The 23,381-nt window shown below is 37.0% G+C and overlaps 1 protein-coding gene across 1 annotated transcript; it reads left to right on the top strand.

Moving 5' to 3' along the window:
• Positions 1-519: 519 nt before the first annotated feature.
• On the top strand, positions 520-16,535 carry MAL (mal, T cell differentiation protein (MAL blood group)). The gene is made up of 4 exons (XM_075203738.1): positions 520-695; positions 6,114-6,284; positions 11,239-11,367; positions 14,676-16,535. Exons 1-4 carry the CDS (start codon positions 591-593, stop codon positions 14,751-14,753), a joined length of 483 nt encoding a protein of 160 aa, XP_075059839.1. The 5' UTR covers positions 520-590; the 3' UTR covers positions 14,754-16,535.
• The last annotated feature ends 6,846 nt before the right edge of the window (positions 16,536-23,381 follow it).

The raw sequence follows: 23,381 nt of genomic DNA, 5'->3' as shown, positions 1-23,381 counted from the left end.
TGAAATATTGGTTTTCTAAATCTCCCATATCTTAAAGTGCAAGTAAATCCATTTTATTGCAATAATATATATATGCCGCTTTATATTAACATTAATAGAAGTCGCGATGACACTATACTGTAGTGCAGGACAGCTCTTCATTCAAAATCACTTGCGGTCATCATGCTGCTCCATCGGTGATCTGCACAGTCGGTTTTCAGGTAAGTCTATTAATATTTACATCGGTTTTTAATACATTAATTTTTTATTTGTAGGTCTCCTGGGTATTGTAATTGTGGTAATCGTGTTACGATTACCACCGCTCTAAAACAGGGCAGAGCATCGTTACCTGTTCTTCTTGTATAGCTAGGCTATTGTTTCACTTGGGGGATAAAGTTTTGTTTTCTCCTAACTAATCTGTGACATACGTGACAAGCAAGCCCTAAATTGTTCAGGGAGGGGTGGAGCAGATTTACCATCCCTTCCAGGTGGAGTAATACGTGAATAACTAGTCTGGAACTTGTAGGAGTATCACATCAGTATTTTACAGGGCACTCATAATAGTACAGATTAGTCTGTTTCAGTTACTTCTTACAAGCAGACTTTACACAATGGCATCAACCAATGCAGCACCTGTGTATGGGGATACCTCAGCATTGCCATCAGGACTGAAAACTCTGTCTACGTTTCCAGACTTTCTAATGATACTTGAATTTGTGAGTATTAATATTCCAAAGTATTATTCTTTAAATCACAGATTTCATTAGGAAACATATTGGTAAAAAGGTGTTTCCCCATACTGCATTCCTTTGAATTCTGTACACCAATGTACATCACTTGCTTAAAAATCAAGTGTTTTGTATTGTATGTTGCTCGTTTTATTGTATCAATTTTATTGTAAATATATCTAATAAGCACATTTTAATTATGTTATTTTTTTTTGCTTTGTCTAGTGAGGATTAGGTACATATAATGATGGCTGAAGTTTGTGTAGAAGGATTTATTAAAAAACAAAAACAATTTATCTCCGCACAGGAAAACCTCCGGGGGAAAAAAAAATCACATTTCTTTCTTAAAAGTTATTTTTACACTGTTCGATATTGATACAAACAAGAATAAACACTTATACCATAGAGGATCTTCATAATATATATTTTTTTTAAATTCGTTATTTTTGTAATTTTTTTGTTATTGATTTACTAATCTATTAAATATCTGCAGAACATTTTATTTCTCTAACTACCATTTGACAAATGCATATATTTTGATGAGAAGCCTTACAGATAGTCAAATCACTGAAATGATTTTGAACATTATATAACTGCAGGGAGTGGAAGCCTCTGGGTGTATCATAATATTTATTGAGATAGACCATACTTAGCAGCAGAGCAGTGCACCTGGATAAAGAGAGCATCCCAGGACTGGATGTTTGAGTCACATGATTGGCTCACATGTTACCTTAGGAGGCCCTCTTTGGCCAGGTGCACCTTGATGCTGGTGAGCCCCCTGGGCAATTGCAATGCGCATGGGGGTTTCTATCCCTTGAAGGTAACTTCTTTCTTGTCCCAGGGACAAACACAGCATTTTCATGGGTGTTTCCACCTAAACAGTTTCACTAACAAAAACAGGTGTGGATCCACCTAAATAGCTTAACAGCAAAAATATTACACTTCACTAATCTCCATGGAATAAACATATTACAAATTATAATGTAGTAAACTTTCAACAATATATCGTACTTTTGGGATAATTTCAGATTCCTTTAATCCTCTCTAAAGTCACTTGAGCTGCCCTTCCCCCTTAAGTGTACAACAAATCTGGCAATGAGTTTTTGTTTTACTTATATAAGGAGATCTAATACAAATACACAATTATTTTTTTTCAAAAGTAATAACGTGAGAATGGAGAGGTAGCACCAACTAAATGTAAGAGTCGATGACAGACATGAGCTAATATAAATAAATGGAAATTGAAAATACTTATGAATTTAAATATCTGATACAAATATGTTTTGATGACCTAAGGAGGATTGAGCAAAGAAAATGGAATGGCTAACTATGCATTCGATAAATTCAGTGCAATGGTCTATGACACCACTGTTCAAGTCGGTATTGCATGTTAATTCATTTATATTTGTTATATATTTTTGTCTGCTTTCTAGTTTGTCTAACTTATGAGACAAAAAGAGACTTATTAACAGTAGAAAAGTTGAAGGCTTCTGTGCCCCCACTGCAAAATCTGATCTTGAGTCTCCTTAATGCCCTACAGCCACATCCCCTTTAATAATTCTGTGCACCTCACTCTCCCTCCAACTTACTTAATGTCATACTACCTAGTCTCTTGTCTAACCCCACCCTTGCCTTTACTTTCTCCACCGCACCCTCCATCTATTTCTTCTCTCTGCCTAGTTGTGTATGCATTTCTGTGTTTCTCATGGTTTTGGGATACCTCATTGCTGTCTTTTGTTTATTTGGCTCTGGATTGTCTCCCCTTAAGATTGAGATGTCAACAGGATATCAATGCTATTGTATTTAAAATAAAGTCTATGCATAAATTTTTTTTTTTTTACCTGGCCCTTACAAATTACCCCCACAATATCCCATGCTGAAATGTTATGCCACTAGGCCTTGGTTCACATGCCATGGGCTTGTACACAAATATAAAACTGATAGCATAAACTCTTAAAACAGTGTTAGCTTTATCAGGGTCATCTTAACAGCATTATAGGCCCCAGGGCAAAGCAGTGCACTGGAGCCTACCTATACAGCCACTCACAGGAATAAACATGTAAATTATCGATAAAATTAAGCTTATATTTTGGTACCTCCAACAAAAAAAGTGTTTAAATATTGAAAAACATGCTGTACAGCAGAGATTGAGCCACATATATGTTTGGATAATATAACCTGAAGTTGAAAAATAAGAAATTCAAGAAATTTAACATAAAAATGCTACTCAGTGGATAAATCATATAGCCGAAGATGGCACAGTACAAAAGTACTATGAAGTATTTATTATTAATAAAGTGTCCAACATAAACATTTGCAAAATTTATTTGCAGAGAATTGCTTTAAAATTGGTTTGAAGTTAATGATCTTCAGAATTTATTATGCTATACTGTAGTGCCCCTGGTTCAAATTATGCCATATAGTTGTGCCCCCAGTTCATCTTATGCCACAATAGTACCCCCAAATCATATTATGCTACAATAGTGCCCCCAGTGCATATTATGCAAAATAATAGTTCCTTCAATTCATATTATGCACATAGTATTAACCCCAATTAATATTATGCCACGCAGTAGTGTCCTCAGTTCATATTATGCCACAATATTGCTTCCAGTTAATTTTATGCCACACTACTGCCCCCAAATCATAGTACAAGAAAGGATGGTTAATGAGTTATTAAACATACACTACATACGAGAAAATACAATAACATACCTAGTAACCTGTGCTCTGATCTTATACTGGGCACGCTGCGTGAGGAGGAAGCCGCAGCTGTCATTGATCCTTTGAACCTAGAGGCAGGCAGTCTCCCGAGATGTGTGCACTCACCGGGAGCCGGGGAGAGATGTTAGAAGGAGGCGAGGAGGTAAGGATAAGGAAGGGGGGATGGAGCAGCCCTGGGCTGATCCGCACGGCATATGCTTTAAGGTGGCTGATTCTTGGGGAGGAGCCTGCCAGCAGGAAGCGAATCAATGTTGGGAGGGTAGGGCCATCCCCTTTAGCTTGGGCCACACAGACTACCATGCCGGGTCCCTTCTGTAAATATTTATAAAGAACAGGAAAAAAAGTTTAAAAAAAACGTCTTCAGCGGGCCCAAGACCCCTTAGCCTAATGGGAAAAATTGGCCACACCGCACCTGAGTACATGTATGTTGTTTTTGTCAAGGTCAAGATATGTATTCGCAACAGCAAGATCACATGTACAGATAACAGCTGATACTTTGGTGGTTAGTCCACCTAAATGTTTTAACAAAGAGGTTTTGAAGGTTCTGAATAAATCTCCCGGAATAATATACCATACAGTTGGCAAGCCTGTAGGGCAACTATGCTTGTGGGACCCACAGGCAACTCTCCAGTGTGCCCATGTGTTAAGACGGTTCTGAGCTTTATGCCTCATCAACCCTAAAACTGGTCTACATTCTTATTAGCATGGTTGGGGACACAACCTTGATTTATTTGTTATTCAATTTGCCCATTACTATTCCCATGAATATATCCACTAATCCTCTTCTACTCAATTCATTTATACTTAACACTTTGGCTTTTCCTACCCTGAGCAATTATGTTATGCTTGGAGTCGTAACTGGTATAGAAATGCTACATGAGCAGTTTAGCATCTTTGTCTCCAAAGGTCATCACACGTAACTGGAACATGTGGCACAAATGTTGCTATCTTGTAGAACCACAAAAACATTGGATTGTTCCAAAAACAACATCAACATGCTCTTGACATCCAAGCAGAAAGATGCCAATGCTTTGGATAGATTAAAATCTACATAAACACTTGACAGATGATATACTCCTTTGACAAAGGTGATTGAAATGTCATATATATGTTATGCTAAATGTTAAAAATAATATGATCTTGTCAGTTTAACATTCTTCTTGAACCATCTTATTTGTCTGCATTTCTTTTACCTATATTTATTTATTATAATTTATTTATATAGCACCATTATATTACGCAGCAATGTACAGATAAAATTTACAGTTTCCTCAGGACATTTCTGGGTTTTACCATTTGGAATCTTCTTTTGTTTCAACATATTGTACATGTTAGAATACATATAAATACAATATAGTGTAGAACAGTGGGTGAAGTGGAAATTTGAATGACGAAGTGACATCTGTCCTATTCTGCAATCTGTAGATTGCAAGCTAAATTTGCTCTGGGTTCAAATGGGATCCGGTAAATTCTTCTCAACATCTCATCAGGATCATTCTGATGTTGATTGGGACTGCTGAAAAAAATGTGGTTGGATGATAACCACATTTCATCATGTCCTCTACTGACTGCACTGTGTCCAGAGAATCTTACCATTAAAGCTGAGTGCTGAAAGGCTGGATCTTACAGGAGTCAATCAAAAAGCAGGAATTCATTACATGATCTCAGATTGAATTAACTAATGAAATTTGCCATATTACTGTTCACATGTGACATTAAAGCATTGTGGAGTTGTTTTTGTTGCAAAATTCAGCAACACACTCTTTCTCAATATTTAGATACCTTTTATTGATCTATAATGGTCTACAAAAAGAAGCACTAATAAAATTCCCCACCTTATCAGGTATTTGTACATATTGGACCCTTTTTTTTAGAATGGGTAAAAAATGGGTGAGAAGTGTGTGTATAAATATAATGCTCTTACTGTGTCTATTTTGTTTAACTAAACTTTTAAAGGACTAATAGACAGGAGTCATACAGATCTTTACTTTATTATACAGGGACTCTCAGAGCAGCATAGTTGCCAACTCTATAGTCCCAATTACTTATTACCTAAGGCAGTGGTTGAAGTTGAAATTTAGAAGTGGCGGTATGAAAAATGTAATGGGAATGTAAGTGAATGGAATTTGATAGTTTTACAATGAAGACAGGAGGAGGAGTGGCGGTATGGCGTACCACCATATACACCCCCACTTCCACCACTGACCCAAGGGCCAAACACTCTGGAAGAGATCTAACAGTTTTCAGTGCAGTTGCTAGTTTTTCTGGCTATCATCAGAGCACAAATCTGAGCTATTTTTGGTTAAAATCTGCTTTTACAACAGACCATACGCTGCTAAAATATTGGTGAGTTATACTTTTGCACAATAAGTTTTATGTATTACTAGAGATGAGCAAATCCCTTATGCTCTAATTCTCAGACTATTTGTGATACTAGCCCAATGGTTCTCTTTTACTTTTTGCTGAAAATGTAAATTTGCATTTTAAACAGAACAAGTTGCTTTGAGGGTTTGATTGTTTATAATGTGTAGAAACTGTTGCTGGTTTTACTCTTTTTGGGATTTATGTACACTTTATGTAAACCATGCAATTTTTTTCTTATCTGTCATCACTATGTGTAATGCAAATAAGAAGTCACTGAAATGAATCCAAAAAAACAAGTATTTTTTTCTTTTATTTTAGGTTTTTGGTGGCCTAGTATGGATTTTGGTAGCTTCTACCAGATTGGTTTACACTGAAATGCTTCAAGGATGGGTGATGTTCGTCTCTGTCTTTTGCTTTTTATTTACAACCATTCTTATTGTGTTGTACTGCGCGGGAGTCCATGGAGGAAAACCTTCCTGGGCAACTGTGGTAAGATAATGCAATACATTTTACTAATGAGGTAGCCAACTAATCATCTAAGTTTATATATATATATATATATATATATATATATATATATATATATATATATATAATACAATTATAATGGTAGCCATGTTACTCTTGGTATTTTTACATCTTTCCTGGTTGCTGCCCTTGATATCTTCCAAATGGCTTGCAAGTAAAGAGCGCCTCCGTCATTGCCATCACCATAATAGGGACATATGGTAAGATGTTGCTAGGAGTTTATACTGATTACCAATGATTAAATGTCCAGGCTGTGAATGTGTTGCAGAATGTTTTTATTGCAGTTGGTGAAATTATCATCTTTATGGAAAAAATAAATATGTCAGATTGCTGAAAAAAAGACAATTGGTAACTTTTGTTGCCTTTTCCTTAAAGCCACCAGGAGTTGACCTGCAGTAGAAGTATGTTTGCAGCAAAGCCTCACCGATATCAGGCACACCACTTGCTTCTTGTGCTTGATATCCTTTTCAGGGGTACAATGATAAGATGGATGGCTAGGTATCAAAAGTAATCTTTCTCCCATTCCGGGTGCCTAAAAATAATGACTCAGCTTCAGTGATCAACACTACAGTACATTTATACACTATAAAAAATGTAAAGGTTAACTAACAGAAAAGGTGAAATCTCCTGAAGGTATAAAATACATTTATAGCTTTTTCCCTTTAAATAAAGCAGCCTAGAAATAAGAATTAAAAGCTTAATCTAATAAGAATTCTACCCTAAAAAGCAGTCAGGACTTAGAAAGAACTGCTTAGTGAAACCCTCCACAATGGGTATTTACTAATGAGATCAACTATCCTGGAACAGTGCTTTAGCTTTGTTTCCACTTGCTCACCTCTGGCATTGTCCATGCATGTGAATTATGTACACCACAGTGTGGATTTATGCTAGCCAAGCTTAGAGTTGCATGGATAATATATGTGCTGTCCACAAAAATCGCTCATGATAGGGAATTTGAGGAATACTCCCATAAGGTTGTAGACTGAATTAAACCCACCTGTTCTTGTTATGAAAACACCTATCTATAGGTAACTCTCACAAACAGCAACGATTAAGGTGAGATGGCATGGAAGTTGAGAGAAATAAATCATCAATTTGTGGGAACTGAATAAAGAAATGTTTAATCCTGAAATATAATGTTAACGCATTTGTTCAACATGGAATACAGCTAATATCTATATAGAGATTAGTAGGAATGTCATGAAATCCAGTCTGGGTAAAGATAAGGGATATGGTTGGGTAGATAGGCATAAACCCCTTATTATCCCTAAAAATTCACTTTGTTAGTGAAATCATAAAAAGATCAAAGAAAATGGTATGGTGAACAAGGGAAAACACTAATAGAGTCAGATGGTTCATCCTTCATATTACTCTAAACAAGCAGACAAGCAAGTTGGTAGCACACTCCCAAAGAAACCTACATACTCCAGTACTTGTTTCCCATGGTAAATGGTTCTGGCAGCTCTAATGGTGTGTAGTTTATATATACACTGGCATAATTTAGGTCCATTCATCCCAATAGAGGGCACGGTAAATGTCAATAAATACAAAGTAATTTTAAATGGTCCCTTTCATTTTATGGTGAAACATTTATATCCTAATGGAGTAGAATGTTCCCACATGAGTATGTAGCCACAGGGAATTAATGGTAACTTAATATTGTGATGAGTATAAAAACAATATAAACTATATGTGTTGGCCAGGCCGGTCACCAGATCTCAACCCAATTTATCACTTATGGGAGATTCTGATGCTATTCAGCATTTTCTCATGAAAGAATGGTGTTGCATCCATCCTATAGTATTCAAGTCACTTGTAGCACTTGAACCTATGCCAAGAAGCATGGTAAATGTTCTGGTGAATTGAGGTAGCTCACCTTGCTAAGCTAAAACTTTATGTTGGTGTTTTCTTTATTTTGTATGCCTCCTGTGGCTACAATATCTATTTAAAGCAGTTGTATCATACCATTGATATGTCTTACATATATCCAGTGCCTGATTATAAAATAGGCTGACTAGTCTGCAGCCTAGGGTGCAAGGCTTTTGGAGGGGGGCAAAATATTTTGGGGTTGAAAATTGTGACAGGGATTGGCAGAAAATGAATTAATTTTAAAATATTATAGAATAGTTGTTCTCCAGAGTAAAAAGCATGAAAGTAAAATGTAAGGTTTTAATAATTACGTAATCCCATGGTAGACATTGAGTCCTCCTTGGGAGCTTGACAAAAAGAGAGTAGGAGAGACGAGGATGGTGAAAGGGCCAGACTTGACAGCCCCTCCTCCTTTACATCCCTTACATCTCCTTTACATCACCCTTAGTAGCACTTATTTATTTCTCCTTTCTCATTTTACTATAAATTGAAGTGGAGCTGAGTTTTGATAACAAGGTAACCATAATTGGTGGAGGTTGGGCTGAAGGAATCTTGATTTTAAATCAAGGACAAGTTCATGTTTTTCTATCGTTTATTAGCCTGTTGTGGAAGGCAAGGGGGCATTATAGGCATATTAGCCTAAGGTGATCTTAACCCTTACTCAGGCCCTGCGTGTATCTTCCTTAAATAACTCAACAATAAGGTCATGAGTTTTAAGGCAATGGGCTACCACCTAGATAAAGTATAATCATTGAATGTTACAGGTACATGTCTGATACTAGCGGGGCTGTCTTGCTGCCAAGAATGACATATGATTGTATGTGAGCTGATCATGTGGCACATTTCCTGGGTCATATCAACTGGCAGCCCAGACTAGCGCATTGTTTTCAGACACTAAAGTGTCTCTGAAACAGGTCCAGCAGGTATACGAAACCCTTAACTAATATATTGTCATACTGTTAAACTGGCCAAATGTGGATACTTTTATTGGGGGAGGGAGAGTGGGGGGTGTTTAAACTGTCATACTTGTATTGGTTTCTTGGAAGAACAGTTTTTTTCTTAATTCATGATAAAATCTAAGTATCTTTCCCATTCCCTGCACTCCATCATGGAACAGTATCTGAGGATGAATAAAAGCAAATTGTGTAATTTCCGTTGACAGGTTTGTTCCACTGAATAAAATTGACACAATTAGTTACCTATTTGTGCAACTATAGTAAAAGTAGTATAGGTGGGTTCTCAAGCTTCCCATATCTGTACAAATTAATAGTCAGGTAATAAGCTTTACAAATACAGCAATAAAGATCAAGAAACTTGAAGATGAAGACCAAAACCAATTAGGAAAAAGTTTAACACGCTTCAGATGTCAGGGTTAGGGTGTGAGCGGAAATATAGCCTTAAAGCAACTACAGAACTGGTTAGTAATGCCATGATAATCATAGTTGTGTACACACCCTGCTTTCCAGGGATAGCCCCTAGCGATTTTAGGACAATTTGCCTTAAACCCTTTGACCTCTAACAACATTCTAAATTTTTATATTGATTGGCTGCACAGAATTACTTTATCTGCTACATATAAAAGACGCAAAGTACATAACATGTTCTTATTGTTTAGAATTAATCTACCCGGCTGCTAATGACTGCCTCGCTCTATAAGTTATACACCAAGGGTGTCTCACACTAGCTCAGCTGCCCCAAGCAGATTTAATATCATAGTTTGCTTGCTCTAAGGGGCATATTCAATTGTTAAAAAGTTCAGCTGCGTTAAAACTAGTACAGTTAATACGGTAAAATCTAGCTGGATTTCAGCTCGCGGCTCAGGGAGCTGCGAGCTGAAATCCAGCGAGTAAATTACTGTATTAACTGTTTTTTCGCACACGATTACCGTAATAACGGTAATCGTGCGCAGACCGTGGGATTTTCGGTGTTTCCGCTGACAATTGAATATGCCCCTAAACTTCCCAGGCATGTGGGGCCTCATCCTCATTAACAGGCAACACTTGAGGAATACAATACTTTACTCTTTCACCTATAGAATAGAATTTCACCAATAGAAAAATTTTCATAGATAAAAATAAAAAATTAAAAGATTGAATACATGAATTGCAACACAGCTACATAAAAAATACTGCTACTTCATTTTACATTTTCTCTCATGTATAAAAACCAGCTTAATGGTAAATTGGAATCTAAATCCCTGTGAGTCGTACGGGTATAAATCTAAAACGAATGTAGTGTCTGGGGGGAGGTTAAGAACATATATGCTCAAATTGACTCATATGTATTGAGGTGAATGTGCTCATACCCATTGGCGATGAGGCTATCCATGATAACTGCTGTTTGAGTAAGAGATGGGTTACTGTAGTCTTATATTGTCTGTTTATTTAAAGGGATTTTGCACTTGAAATAGTATTACCTCCAATTACCACCTATTGAGTGCTTCCCATACAACAATTGGCATTCAGGTTGGCGCAGGTTCTTTCCTGCTTTGAAGATTCCCAAGCACCACTAAAGCTGATTAGTAGAAAAACTGGCTATTTGTGGGTTCTGGTACCCTGCTTAATGCAATGAATGATGGTGGCAGTTAGTTTAGGGACCCCATCACACTCCTAATATAGTGAAGGGCAGGAGCAGGCTGGGCTAGGGGGGTATTTGCCCCCTGGGCCGGTCCCATAGTGGGCTACCTTGGGCTGGATCACTGGGCTACCTGCATTTTTTTTTTCTTTAAAATGTGCCTAATAGGCTGCTTAGTCGAGTCGCCCCCCCGGGCCAAAATATGCCAGCCCTTTCCCTGGTAAAGGTGGATAACAGCACAATACAATTTAAAGTGTAAAAACCTGCAGGAATTGCTTCAGTGCTGGACTTGTTTATGATGTTGAGAGAGAGAGAGAGAAAGGAGGGGAAAGAATGTGGTATTAGGGAAGGTATGAAAAAGCAATAATGCAAATATTCTCCCAATGTCTTCTCTGTGCAGCCATCACAAACTCTGGTATATATACAATAACACTAAATGGGATACATAATATAAATATGTTTTTCCTTCCAGGATGCCTTTTATCACTGTATTGCTGCACTGTTCTACCTTAGTGCATCTGTGCTACAGGCTTACACAACGATATTCACGAGTGGACTGCTTATAGGCCTAAAGGGTTACCAAGAGAACATCGCTGCAGTGGTAACTATGACATAAATATTTTTGTACTTGTTAAATTTAAGTAATGATTAATCAGTGAAATGTATCTGTTTGTGACCAACATGAAAAAATTAACTCAGGCATATTTTGCTGTTTATTAAACAAGAACATTTGATTTAGCGTTCCATTTTTTTTATTTATTTGATGATGAGCCTTCATTTACACTAGTATAATCTGATTAGATCTGCTGCTGTGTCCAATGTTGTACAGACGTTCTCACGATATTTGTTCTCAGTGTATGTGTAAAAAAAATTAACATATAAAAGGGTATATGTCAATCTTAAATTACCCAGAATTTAATATTTGTTTCAGACATTTTTAGAATTATATTATTATCATGTTTAAAATTGTGCATGAGGCATACTGTATATTACAAAGATGTTATATAACCTATTGCTGGGGGGCCCATCTATCTAACTAACTAACTAACTAACTATTTGACTAACAAACACAATTGTATAAATTCTGCAAAACATAATGTACAAATATGTACACTGTAACATTATGTAAAATAATTAGCACTGGACTAAAATAGATGTATCAACCATAAAAGTCGAGCCCGCCAGAGTCAGAGACTGCCTCAAATAAAAAAACCAGTGGTGATTGTTGATTGTTGTTGTTGATGAGCATTATAAATAATAATTGTAATTCTTAATAAAAAGGAAAAAAAAACCATAAAGTAGACAATGTACTTAAGTGAATTCATTCATAATTGGATGGTTTTCAACAACCTCGCTAGGACAGACATTGGGCTAAAACTACCCTCTTGGTTGTGTTAACATATCACCCTGGCAGTTTAATATCATCATCATCAACATCAACATTTACTTATATAGTGCCAGCAAATTTAGTAGCGCTTTACAATTGGTAACAAACACAGTAATATACAACACTGGGTAAAAAAAGAGGTAAGAGGCCCTGCTCACAAGCTTAATATAATGTATTGTTTCTCTGCAAAGTGTGCTGCTCCTTTTGGGACCAAGAGCCACTTGTAACACCATTGACAAATATCTTTTTGCTAACCACTCTCCCAGACCAACAAGGGTGAACTCTTTCCAACTTTACACTAAAGTAACTAAAAATAGCAGTCTACTGATAAAAATATGTTAGGAACAAAATATAGGGCACTGTTGTTTGAAAGATATATATACATAACTTATTTTAGTGAGATTACTTAGATTCTGTGAAGCTTTTTGATGAGAAGGGTGAGGGAGAGCAATATGTAAACTTTGGTTAAAAGTTAAATTCACTTGAGGCCGGTATAATATGTTTTGAAACTTAAACAGTTAATAACATACACAACAGTATTGTAATCCCCTTGCCCAGTGGACCTGTAATAAAAATTTAATTTAGCTTTATTAGTTGCATTTACAGGACACCGAGGGGCCTATTTACCAATATGCCTCTTACTTCAGTGAAAATGCTGATTTTTTAATACATCATATATCTCTGAAATTTAAAAAAAACTATTGCTATGACAGCTTAGGGATACTCAGCTGTCTCATCGATCCTGGTTCATAGTGGTAAGGGTTTACCACTTAGCCAGGCCAGTCTTTGTGTAGAAAATGTGTCTAAAAAATAGCAATAAAAAAGTTTAAAAATAGATTAAATTTATTTACAAAATTAAAGCCAAAACAAAACGTGTTCATTAAAATTGCTTCCGTCAGAGAATCGAGCATTTTTTAAAAATTTTTAATCTATTAAATAAGCTTCCCCATTATGCACAGGGCGAAATGAAAAAAGCCCTATTGTTTTATTTTTCGCCCCTTCGATAATTCAATGCCTAAATACAGCTCGGGGTTTAGTACTCTGAAACATTGGCTTGCAAACTTTATTTTAAAATACTAGCACGAACATAAAAATAAAAAAAAAAGAATATATAAATGATATAAAAATCTATTATACAAAAATGTTTCTTCAGCTCCTCCTGTATTTCATATAAATAGAAATGCACCATGAATATTGGTATATCTGATGTTGCAATCTTTTGCAAGTTTGACTTTCAGTATTGGAACATAAATTTCTCCCACTAAATGAAAAGTGGTGGTAGTCGCTTCCGCGACTACAAAAAAATCCGACAGCACTTTCTCCGAGAGGAGAAATGCGATTTTGAAGTGTCCCACCTTCACCTGACAACGACTGGCTGGAAAAACTGCTGGAAACAATTCAATGAACACACCCCCCTTTAAAAATAACTACATGCTAAAGTGCAACCCGCACATTCTTCCTATAAAGGTCGACAGTTAAGGGAGCGCCACGTGTACAATGTTTACTGTACATTGTAGATGCAGCGCTTCTTTAAATGACCACCTTAATAGGAAGAATGTGCGGGTCACACTTAAGCATGATGTTATTTTTAAAGGGCGGTGTGTTCATTGGCCGGAATTGTTTCCAGCAGTTTTTCCAACCAGTTGTTGTCAGGTGAAGGTGGGACACTTCAAAGTCGTATATCTCCTATAGGAGAAAGTGCTGTCGGATTTTTTGGTAGTCGCAAAAAGTCGGATGGTCGGATTTCCGCTACTCGATCATTAGTACCCAACCCATGAAAAGAGCCCCAGAGAATCTAGTCTTTAAAACAATAAATTAAATTCCAGTTTACGTTTTCATTCATTGTTGTCTAAATTATTTAAACAATTATTTAAATGTGGGTTTTGTATTTCTAACTGCAAAATAAATATAGAGTCATACTTTGGATTGATTATTGTAGTGGAAATACTTTCGTTATTGGGCTAAATTATGTTAAGGGACCCGTAAAGTAAAAACACAACTTGCTGTATATAAAGGATTCTAACAATATTCATAAATATAGAGGTAAACATTACAGGTACTTATCAGAACTGAAGAGACATTAGATACAGTTATTATGATTGATCAAGATTTTGTTCCAATGCTTCCTGCTTTTAAATCTATTGGAGGAAATAGATGGTGGTAATCTTTCAGTCTGAAGTGGCTAATAACAGAGAATATTAACAAATATTTGCATAGCAAATATAAATAAAATATCAAATGTTCTCTCAAGGTACAAGGACTTTTACTTATTAATTTGTGAGTCTTACTAGATCTTTAATATCAGAAACTTGTAGTTCAGGTAGCTATCCTTTAAATTATGCCCCATCAATGCAATGGCATAGGGCAGCATCTTGTAGAGAATCTGGTCTGAATGGTCAATTTGTGGTATGCATTAAGCAAGGGTCCCTTCTGATAATAATGATTAATAAAAAAGTCTAATACAATCTGTTTTTCTAGAACTGCATAATTATTCACAACTTAGATGTGACTTTATTTTGCAGGTGTTTGCCTATCTTGCTACACTGATTTATGTGATTCATGCAGTGGCCTCCCTATTGAGATGGAAGAGATGCTCTTAAATTGAAATTCCGTAACAAAGATCTGGGAAACAAATGACATAAAATATGCTGTGTTTTTATTTTATTTTTAAAAGAAAATAAAGCTAATACAACAGCTTGCAACATTCATTGATATGTATTTAAATGTATATATGTACCATATGGGCAGCATGGGGGCATAGTGGTTAGCACTTCTGCCGCACAACATTGGAGACATGAGTACGATTCCCAACCATGGTCTTATCTGTGTGGAGTTTGTATGTTCTCCCATTGTTTGCGTGGGTTTCTTCCGGGTGCTCCGCTTTCCTCCCACTTTCCAAAAACATACTAGTAGTTTAATTGGCTGCTATCAAATTGACCCTAGTCTCTGTGTGCATGTGTGTGTGTGTATGTTAGGGAATTTATACTGTAAGCTCCAATGGGGCAGGGAATGATGTGAGTGAGTTCTCTGTACAGTGCTGTGGCATTAGTAGCACTATATAATAGCTGATGATGATATGCAATGTTATTTTGTATGTCTGATAACCTGTTGAGGAAGCTGCTGTGTAGCATACTGTAGCAGGACATGATGAAAGCATAGTCAAATACAGCATATCACTTTAAACGACCATTATACTCCAAAATTTAAATGTTCAAAAACTAAAGTATTACATCCACATTCCAGCTGAAGATCCTCACACAACTTTAGGACAACATGCCAATATCTTGATGGGATCTGATGCATGTAAAAAAGCGTAGGAGTCTATTTATGAACTCAGTGTTCTCATTATCAATACGTAGTGCTCCAAAAAGAGGTATATGGGGAGGACGGTAAGCTCTGCTAATGGGGATAAGGCTGGAGAGATCTCTGCATTTACACCAGTGTTTTGGCTCTTTTTAATTTTGTCTATAATACTATAACCCACCACCGTTGGCTAACTAATATCATATACAAGTTGCAAGACAAGTGTTAGGCAAATCTACATAGTATAAATCAATCCAGATGCTAGCAGATAGTTTTCATTGCATTTAGTTTATTGAGTTTTAAAATAGTTTTCACAGTTATTCTGCAACTAACAAAAATAGATTATGCAGCAAAATGCTGCTTAAATATGCACATCAAAATAGATAGTACAATATACTTAACCCTGAAAAATTTGCTGTATACATAGTAAAAAAACAAATATTCAAGAGCACTCAATCCATAGAAAGATACAATAGATATTTTAAGTGCCAAGTCTTTCCCCTTATCAGTGTAACAAACACCAGAATTTCCTTTGTAGAGGTGTGTTTTTAATTAGACAGACTGTCCATGGATCCTTACTTTCTTAAATATGGCAATGTATTATATGTTTAGTCACGTCAATGACATGCGAAAACAAGTTTCATTTATGTTATTTGTCATGATCAATTGAAGTTTTTCACATGTACCATGTTAATACTAAACTTTTCCATGGAAAGCAATGCAAGAAATGTTACAAAAAAATGTAACTTGTGACAGAAAAGAACAGTTGGTCTATGTACAGATGGAGCAAATTTTATTATGTAAATGGTGCAATTGAGCATCTATCTATGCTGATTGCACTGTCGATCACTGATCCTGCAATCCGGTGCAGTCTCTTGACTTCGGGAATCAGGTTATTGTTGTGTTCTAAGTAACATTTTCTCCATCTTTAGTTGGCCTATTTCTTATATCTTTTATGTAGACCTTACAATACTACCTATGTACTACATGCTTTTTGTTAATTAAGTGTACTGTTCTATCTCTTTTGTTCATCTATCTATCTATCTATCTCATATTTTAATAAATGTGTTTTCCTTAAACAGTTCAATAATGCTCATTTATTTAGTAGCTTTGCTTTGCAGTTTTGGCATGTCTACATTCACAATAGTGCTTGTACAGAAGTAAAGTAGGTGTATGTATTATTATTATCATTTATTTATATAGCGCTAATTATATTACACAACTGTACAGACATGCAACGTAGACCACGCAGACACAGGGAGAATATATGAACTCCACACACACTGGGCCCAATACAGAAAAAAAGACCACGTAGGGCAGAGTGGTAGAATTGCAGTGACAACATGCCTTTGTTTTCTACCTTAATTTTGGTGTTCTTTCATATAGATATATGACTTGGTGGAGGCTGGGGTTATGGGCTACTGTGGTGATACATAATTAAATCTGGTCTTGCTGATATCAATACAAAAAAAACCAAAACATGAGTTAGCACAAATTAGTGGCCACACAGCATTGGACCAATGGCATACTATTGTTGGGAAGCACCGCCAGACTGGGACGTTTGCATGCTTGGGACAGAAAAGTATGAGATGGAAGTGAGTCACCACTGAGCTTATAACTATACTCCATAATTAGAGGGAGGAAGACTGGAAGGTAACTTTTTTAGTGAGATGCTGATAGATTCAGTCTCCCAGCAGCTGTGGTGGGGACTCATACAGTAAAAGAATTCCTTGGGAAAACATATTGCTATTGTTAAGACTTTTATAGAATATGAAGAATAATAATCGTCCCCCACAACAACTTACTACAGTAATCTTTGGCATTGGTAAGCATTAGACAAGGCAAGTTTGGAAAACAATTAAGTAGTACACAGGGGAGGAATGAGTATAAAAGTTTTAAGAGTTGTAAATTCAGACAATGTAACTTTCAAAGTCTGAAGGGTAGGGTTGCATGATGACGAAATGTAGGGAGGAGTGAGAGAAGAACATGCAAATAAATGTAAGGGGTTATTTCAGTGGGTAGCAGAATTCATGGCACTTTGGAGAGGAGAGAATCCTGACAGTGTCAGAATTGTTTGGAGGAGATTAAAAGTGGACAATAAAAGAATGATTCAGGGTGGGTTGCATCTCGTATTTATGTATGTACCGTGTACTTTGGAGTTAGATATGAATTAAAATGTATTAATCTTGATTTAATTCTGTTAAAATAATGTTGCAACTTGAACAATAGTGAAATATTAAAACAATGATTGAGATGTGTTAGAAAGATGGCAACTAAGTGATTCAAATCAGGAGATTTGATCCTGTATATCTGGGTGGGATTCAAAATGTCCTGAGAACACAGAAATCTGCTTCACAATAATATTAAGTTAATAAATATATCTTATATTCTCTGTCTAGGCAGTCATAATAATAAAGGTCCAGATTAAAATTGATGTTGCTAATAGGACATTATAACATTTTTAACAGATAGATTCAATTGTGTTCAATCGTGTAGTATTGTGTCCTATTCCTCCTAGCTTCAATTGTTCACATATTTGTCTAAAATGATTATTTCCCTATCCAACAAAGAATATGGAAATGTCTTAGACATTAGCATGATTAAATATATTAGGTTTGTTTAAAATACATACAGTGTCTCATTTGATTTGCTGTCCTATCCACTTCAATTCTGTATGCTAACAATGTTGATATGTATTCGACATTATTAGATCTCTACATTGACAAGTCACTAATGGTTAGAATATTACAAGACCCATTCTTAGGTTACCACTCATGTTCAATAGGCTCAGAGTATATATCTCTGATGTAATATCTTGTGCATATATTAATACTATGCTTTGAGTTGTGCTCAATACATATATGGCAATCACTTCAGCAAGTAATTTAATATCAACATGAAGCAATGATATGGGTCTGTAACTTGAGTATAGGGCCAGGTCCATTCCCTACTTGAGGATAACCAAAATATGTGCTTTAAACACTTGGCAAGAAACATTTGGGGGTTTCTGAGATCTCATTTAGAGCTTGGAGAAAAATATACGCAACCTGGTTCTTTAAAGTCTAGATAGTATAAAATTGTAAAACCGTCTAGATCGGTGTTTTTCCCAAAAGGGTTGAGTCTATTGCTGCTTTAAGCTCCATAATCGTAAAAGGTCGTTCTAACTGTGATCTTATATCAGCTGTAAGCAATGGATATTCTGTATTGGCAAGGTAGGTATCTATGCGCAAGGTTCTAGCATCCTGCTGAGTTTGGGACAGGGTAGTTGCGTGGTTATATAGTTTTGTGTAGTATTTATGGAAGATGTAAACTATTACTTCCGAAGTGTTATGTTCAATTTCCTGATCATCTTTGACTTTAGAGATAAAATTAAGAAAGAATTGTGCATGTAAGACTCTATCCAACATAAAAACATTACAGTCTTTCTTGCTTTCTTTAATTTCACATTAGCTAGAGTAGTTGTGTTTTTACATTTCTGATCTTCAGCAGGAGAGCTTCTTTTTGTTTCTCCTTCTGCTTTTTGTCACAAATTGAATAAGCCTCCCTCTAAATACTCACTTGTGTGCCTCCAAAAGGGTGATCCTAGGAGTATCAGACTTGTCTTTAGTCACCTCATACTCGTCGATGGCAGATTCAATATTGCATTTTTTTTTAATTTAGGGTATTGGATTAAGAGCTCATTAAACCAGAAGAGATTACTTCTGGATGTAGAGTCAGGAACTACTAAAGACTTATACAGGGGCATGACCAAGTGATCTGCCCTATATGAGATTCGAGCAGTAAGTTTAAGTGTTTTTGGCTTAACAGGAAAAGGTCTATTCTGGAAAAATGTGATGTGGATTTGGGTTGAAGTAGTAATCTTTTCTTGATGGTTTACAGTCTCCATGTGTCAACCAGCTGCTGTTCATGGAGAAATCATCTTACCTTGCCTTGATCCATGCCAGGGAGTCTGGAAGGGACAAAAGAATAGTCTAATGTCAGTTCCAGAGTCCAGATAAAATTCCTATTTACCTTATTGGCATTTCTCTGCATGTTCCAGGATATTCATTTAGAAGGTCGTCTAGCCCTGGTTGGGAGCATAAACATTTATTAAAGTGAAAAGTTGGCTATAAATTTTCTCAGTCACTGCGAGGCATCTTCCTTTTACAATAACATATGATTTAAGATCGGTAACAAGGAGACGCTGGGATAATATTATAGCTAATCCCTACCTCCTTCCATTCAGGATTATTGCTAAGAAAGACTTGCTAATAGTAGCAATTACTAAATATGGGGCCTCACCTTGTTTAAAGTGGGTTTCCTGAATAAAACCAATATCAATTCTATCAGATCATAGGGATTGTAGAATCTGGGACTGTCTCTCTGGGATATTGAGGGCCATAGCATTGATAGATATAATCTTTAATACCTCTCTGTTGTTCATGCCATGATCCTTGATGTTGGCAAGATGTGTACTAAGCTCTCCTCTCACAGGGTCTAGGCCTAATCTAGCTTCCACCTGCTAAAGGAGATCTCATCGCAAAAACAAGACTGTTTTAGGATGTACTGGACAGCTGCTGGAGCCACTTATGTCAACTGTCATTGCTTGTTCAACATTTGTTCAGCTGACCAATGAGCTTAATTGTGACTACTTTTGCCATGTCTGTTTGGTTGCTGGACCCTCTGCACTTAACTGTCAGCATCCTGGACCTCGTCATGTCAGAGCTGCCTACTCTATTAACCCCGGCCAACGAATGGTAAAGTATTGTTCTTCTCTTAAATTGCCCTGCACAATTTGGATCAATTGTTCATTTCCATTCTCTTATTACCTACCTTAGCTAATACACATTTATCCACATGTTTCACATCTCTCCACCAGCAACCTACTCAATTTACACTCTTTCTTTCTCCTATTTACTGCTCTCTCCATCATCTTAGTTCTCCCTCCCCTATTATTTCTCCTTCTCTTCCTCCCTCCTTGGTAGTCTGCACACATGAACTGTTTTGCTTCTTGCATCCACCCCAATCACGAGCCTACATTAACAGAAATAAACCTCACACCCACAAATAATCCTCTTTGTCACCCTGTTCCTTCTCATGGCTGCTGGTGGTATCTCACGCAAGCCTGGGCCCTGTAGAATCCTCACTATATGCTCACACTCTTCGCTCCCCCACAAATCTTCCATCTACCCTGTACTTCCAATCCCGCCAACCTTATCCACATATCTTCACTACCCTCTCTTCACTTCTCCGGTCTAGTATGGAATACCAGATTTGTAACAAACTTGCATTCATTCATTCATGATCTATTCATTTTTAAATCCCTCAAATTCCTTACTATTACAGAAACTCGGCTCACCTCCTCTGACACTACATCCCCTGCAGCTCTGTCCTATGAGGGAATCTCCCTCAGCCATACTCCCAGACCTGGAAACAGATAAGTTGGTGGCGTAAGCATTCCAAGATGTGCCTTTCAAGTCATACCCTTTGAACCCTTTCTCTCATTCTCTTCTTTTGAAGTCAACACTATCCATCTATTTTATCCCCCCCCCACCTTTGTGTTGCTGTCATTTATTGCCACCCCTCCCTCCCAAGTCCAGTTTCCAAATTCCTTAACAACTTTGCTGCCTGGCTCACTTATTTCCTATCCTGTCTACTTTCATACAAGGCGATTTGAAAATGATAATCTCACTATCTCTGCTGCCACTAAAATTCTTTTACTTCCTCTGGCTTCTACGGTTGACCTCATCTCCCACCCACACTCCCTTGACCTTGTCTTCTCCCACTACTGTTCCATCTCTAGTTTCTCCAATTTAGCCTTCCCACTCTCTGGCCACATCCTCCTTCCCTTCAGCCTCACCTTACCTCATGCCTTGCACTCAAATTCACACGTACACAGCGACACCTAAGTACTCTTAACCCAATCCACCTTTCATTTTCAATAAAATAACTATTTCCTATGACTGCATTGTCCTGCCCTAATCAGGCTTCCTATTTCTACAAAACACTTACTTCAGCCCTATATGTTGTAGCTCCAGCTACCACATATAGCCTCCGACAATCCAAACCCCAACCATGGCACACCAAATAGACATGCTACTTGCAAAAGTGCTCTTACACTGCAAAGCATCTCTGGAGGAAATCTCATTCCTATCCCAATTTTCTCCACTATAAATTCATCCTTTCATCTTTCATTACTGGCCTTTGAATTTCTAAACAAACATACTTTAATATCCACTCAGTCTATTAACCCACATAGAGTCTTTGCCACCTTCAACTCACTTCTCTGCCCACCTGCAGCTCCTCACAATTCCTCCCTCAGAGCCCAGGATTTTGCCACCTACTTCAAATACAAAATCAACACCATTTGACAAGGCATTTCCTAATGCCAAATTCCACACACTCCATCCACTCATCCTACCTTCATCTACACTTCCAAATCCATCCATAATTCATTCTCTCCAGTAACTGAATACAAAGTCTCTGCTCTCATCTCATCATCTCACCCTGCAACCTGTCATCTCAACCCCATTCCCAACTTCTCCACTCCCTCTCCCCCACTGTATGCCCCCTGATTGCTCACCTTTCCAACCTGTCTCTCTCCACTGGCACATTTCCATCCTCCTTTAAACATGTGCTCATCTCATCAAATCTAAAAAAAATATCTAGATCCAGCCTCTCTCTCCAACTACTACCCTATTTCTCTCCTCCCCTTTGCCCCCATACCCCATAAGTGATTAGTGTACAACCACCTGTCTTACCTTCTTTCTGCTGCTTATGACACTGTTGATCAAAGGGAAGAACAAAGGAAGTTGTAGCTCAAAGAGCAAGGGCACTCTGGTTTCCAAAATTGTATTAATGAGTATGTCACATGTATCAGGGCATTTGCCTTTATTATAACATATATAAGGTAATCGGCGAAATATAGAGATAAAAACACATAGAGAGATAGAAAGATAGATTTAAAATAGATAAACCCTTCAGTAACCACTGCTAGATAGGTTAATAATACATCGAGATTTGATAGGTAACCTAAAGTATAGGTAAATCATACAATCATGTTATGTGTTCTTAAGTATATTCTCCAATTTAGTATGTATAGGGAGAAATACTGAAACGGTACAAGATGATGCTGGGTACCTGTCCTAGTGTCCCTGATAATTGTCTTATATGACTCAGCGAGCCGATAGAGGAGTATTATTGGAGATTTAGACATATGATAGTGTCTCAATCCCTTATCTCGTTATTTCTATGAGGTCATAATTGTGAGGTCTCCCATGGAATGTACTGCATGAGGCTATGCTATAGATTATGCACTGTAGAGTAAAACTAGTGTCTCAGCAAATGAATATTCACATTGTGTTATAGAGATCTGAAGCGCTTTAATAATAGCTACATAGTCCGTCAAGTGTATGGTGTATGTGCACTCCTGCGGATAGATTCCTACGGACTTTAGTCTCGAAGCTAAATGAAATAATTATGTTAATACCTCCTATAAACCTATATCACTAGAATCATATCGCAATTATTCCTTTGTAATTAGAATTATAGTAGAGGCGTAAGTCTCAGTACTAGAGGCACCGCTAGCGGGGATATAAGTGTCCGCCGTGGATGATTAAGCTCCTATATATGGATTTAACTGGCTAGTAAGTACACTATAGCCTAATAATCCTAAGAGCCCGGATCCAGGGGCAGCGGTATGTTGAATACATTTAATTACTGAACACAATCGATGAATTATAGCATGCCTCCTGCTGATAGAATACGCTAGGTACATATACACAGAATCTCTCTATAGCCTAACATGCATAGGTTGAAAAACCTGCACTAAAATAAGAGTAGCAGCGCTGTCATGGAGAAAATAATATCGGCAGCAGGGAGAACTAGGGAACTCAGAAGCGGACTATGTGTCCGTGGCAGTGGTTACTTCTGGGTGTGACATCAGA

The sequence above is a fragment of the Mixophyes fleayi genome, chromosome 3, assembly GCF_038048845.1.
Source record: "Mixophyes fleayi isolate aMixFle1 chromosome 3, aMixFle1.hap1, whole genome shotgun sequence".
Classification (NCBI taxonomy): domain Eukaryota; kingdom Metazoa; phylum Chordata; class Amphibia; order Anura; family Limnodynastidae; genus Mixophyes; species Mixophyes fleayi.
This window is presented reverse-complemented; position numbering and strand designations above follow the sequence as displayed.

Bases quoted from the DNA above. Each gene is read 5' to 3' on its own strand.
- MAL (XM_075203738.1), top strand. From the start codon at position 591: ATGGCATCAACCAATGCAGCACCTGTGTATGGGGATACCTCAGCATTG. The intron at 696-6,113 runs GTGAGTATTAAT...CTTTTATTTTAG, and splicing joins TTCTAATGATACTTGAATTT to GTTTTTGGTGGCCTAGTATG. The intron at 6,285-11,238 runs GTAAGATAATGC...TTTTCCTTCCAG, and splicing joins AACCTTCCTGGGCAACTGTG to GATGCCTTTTATCACTGTAT.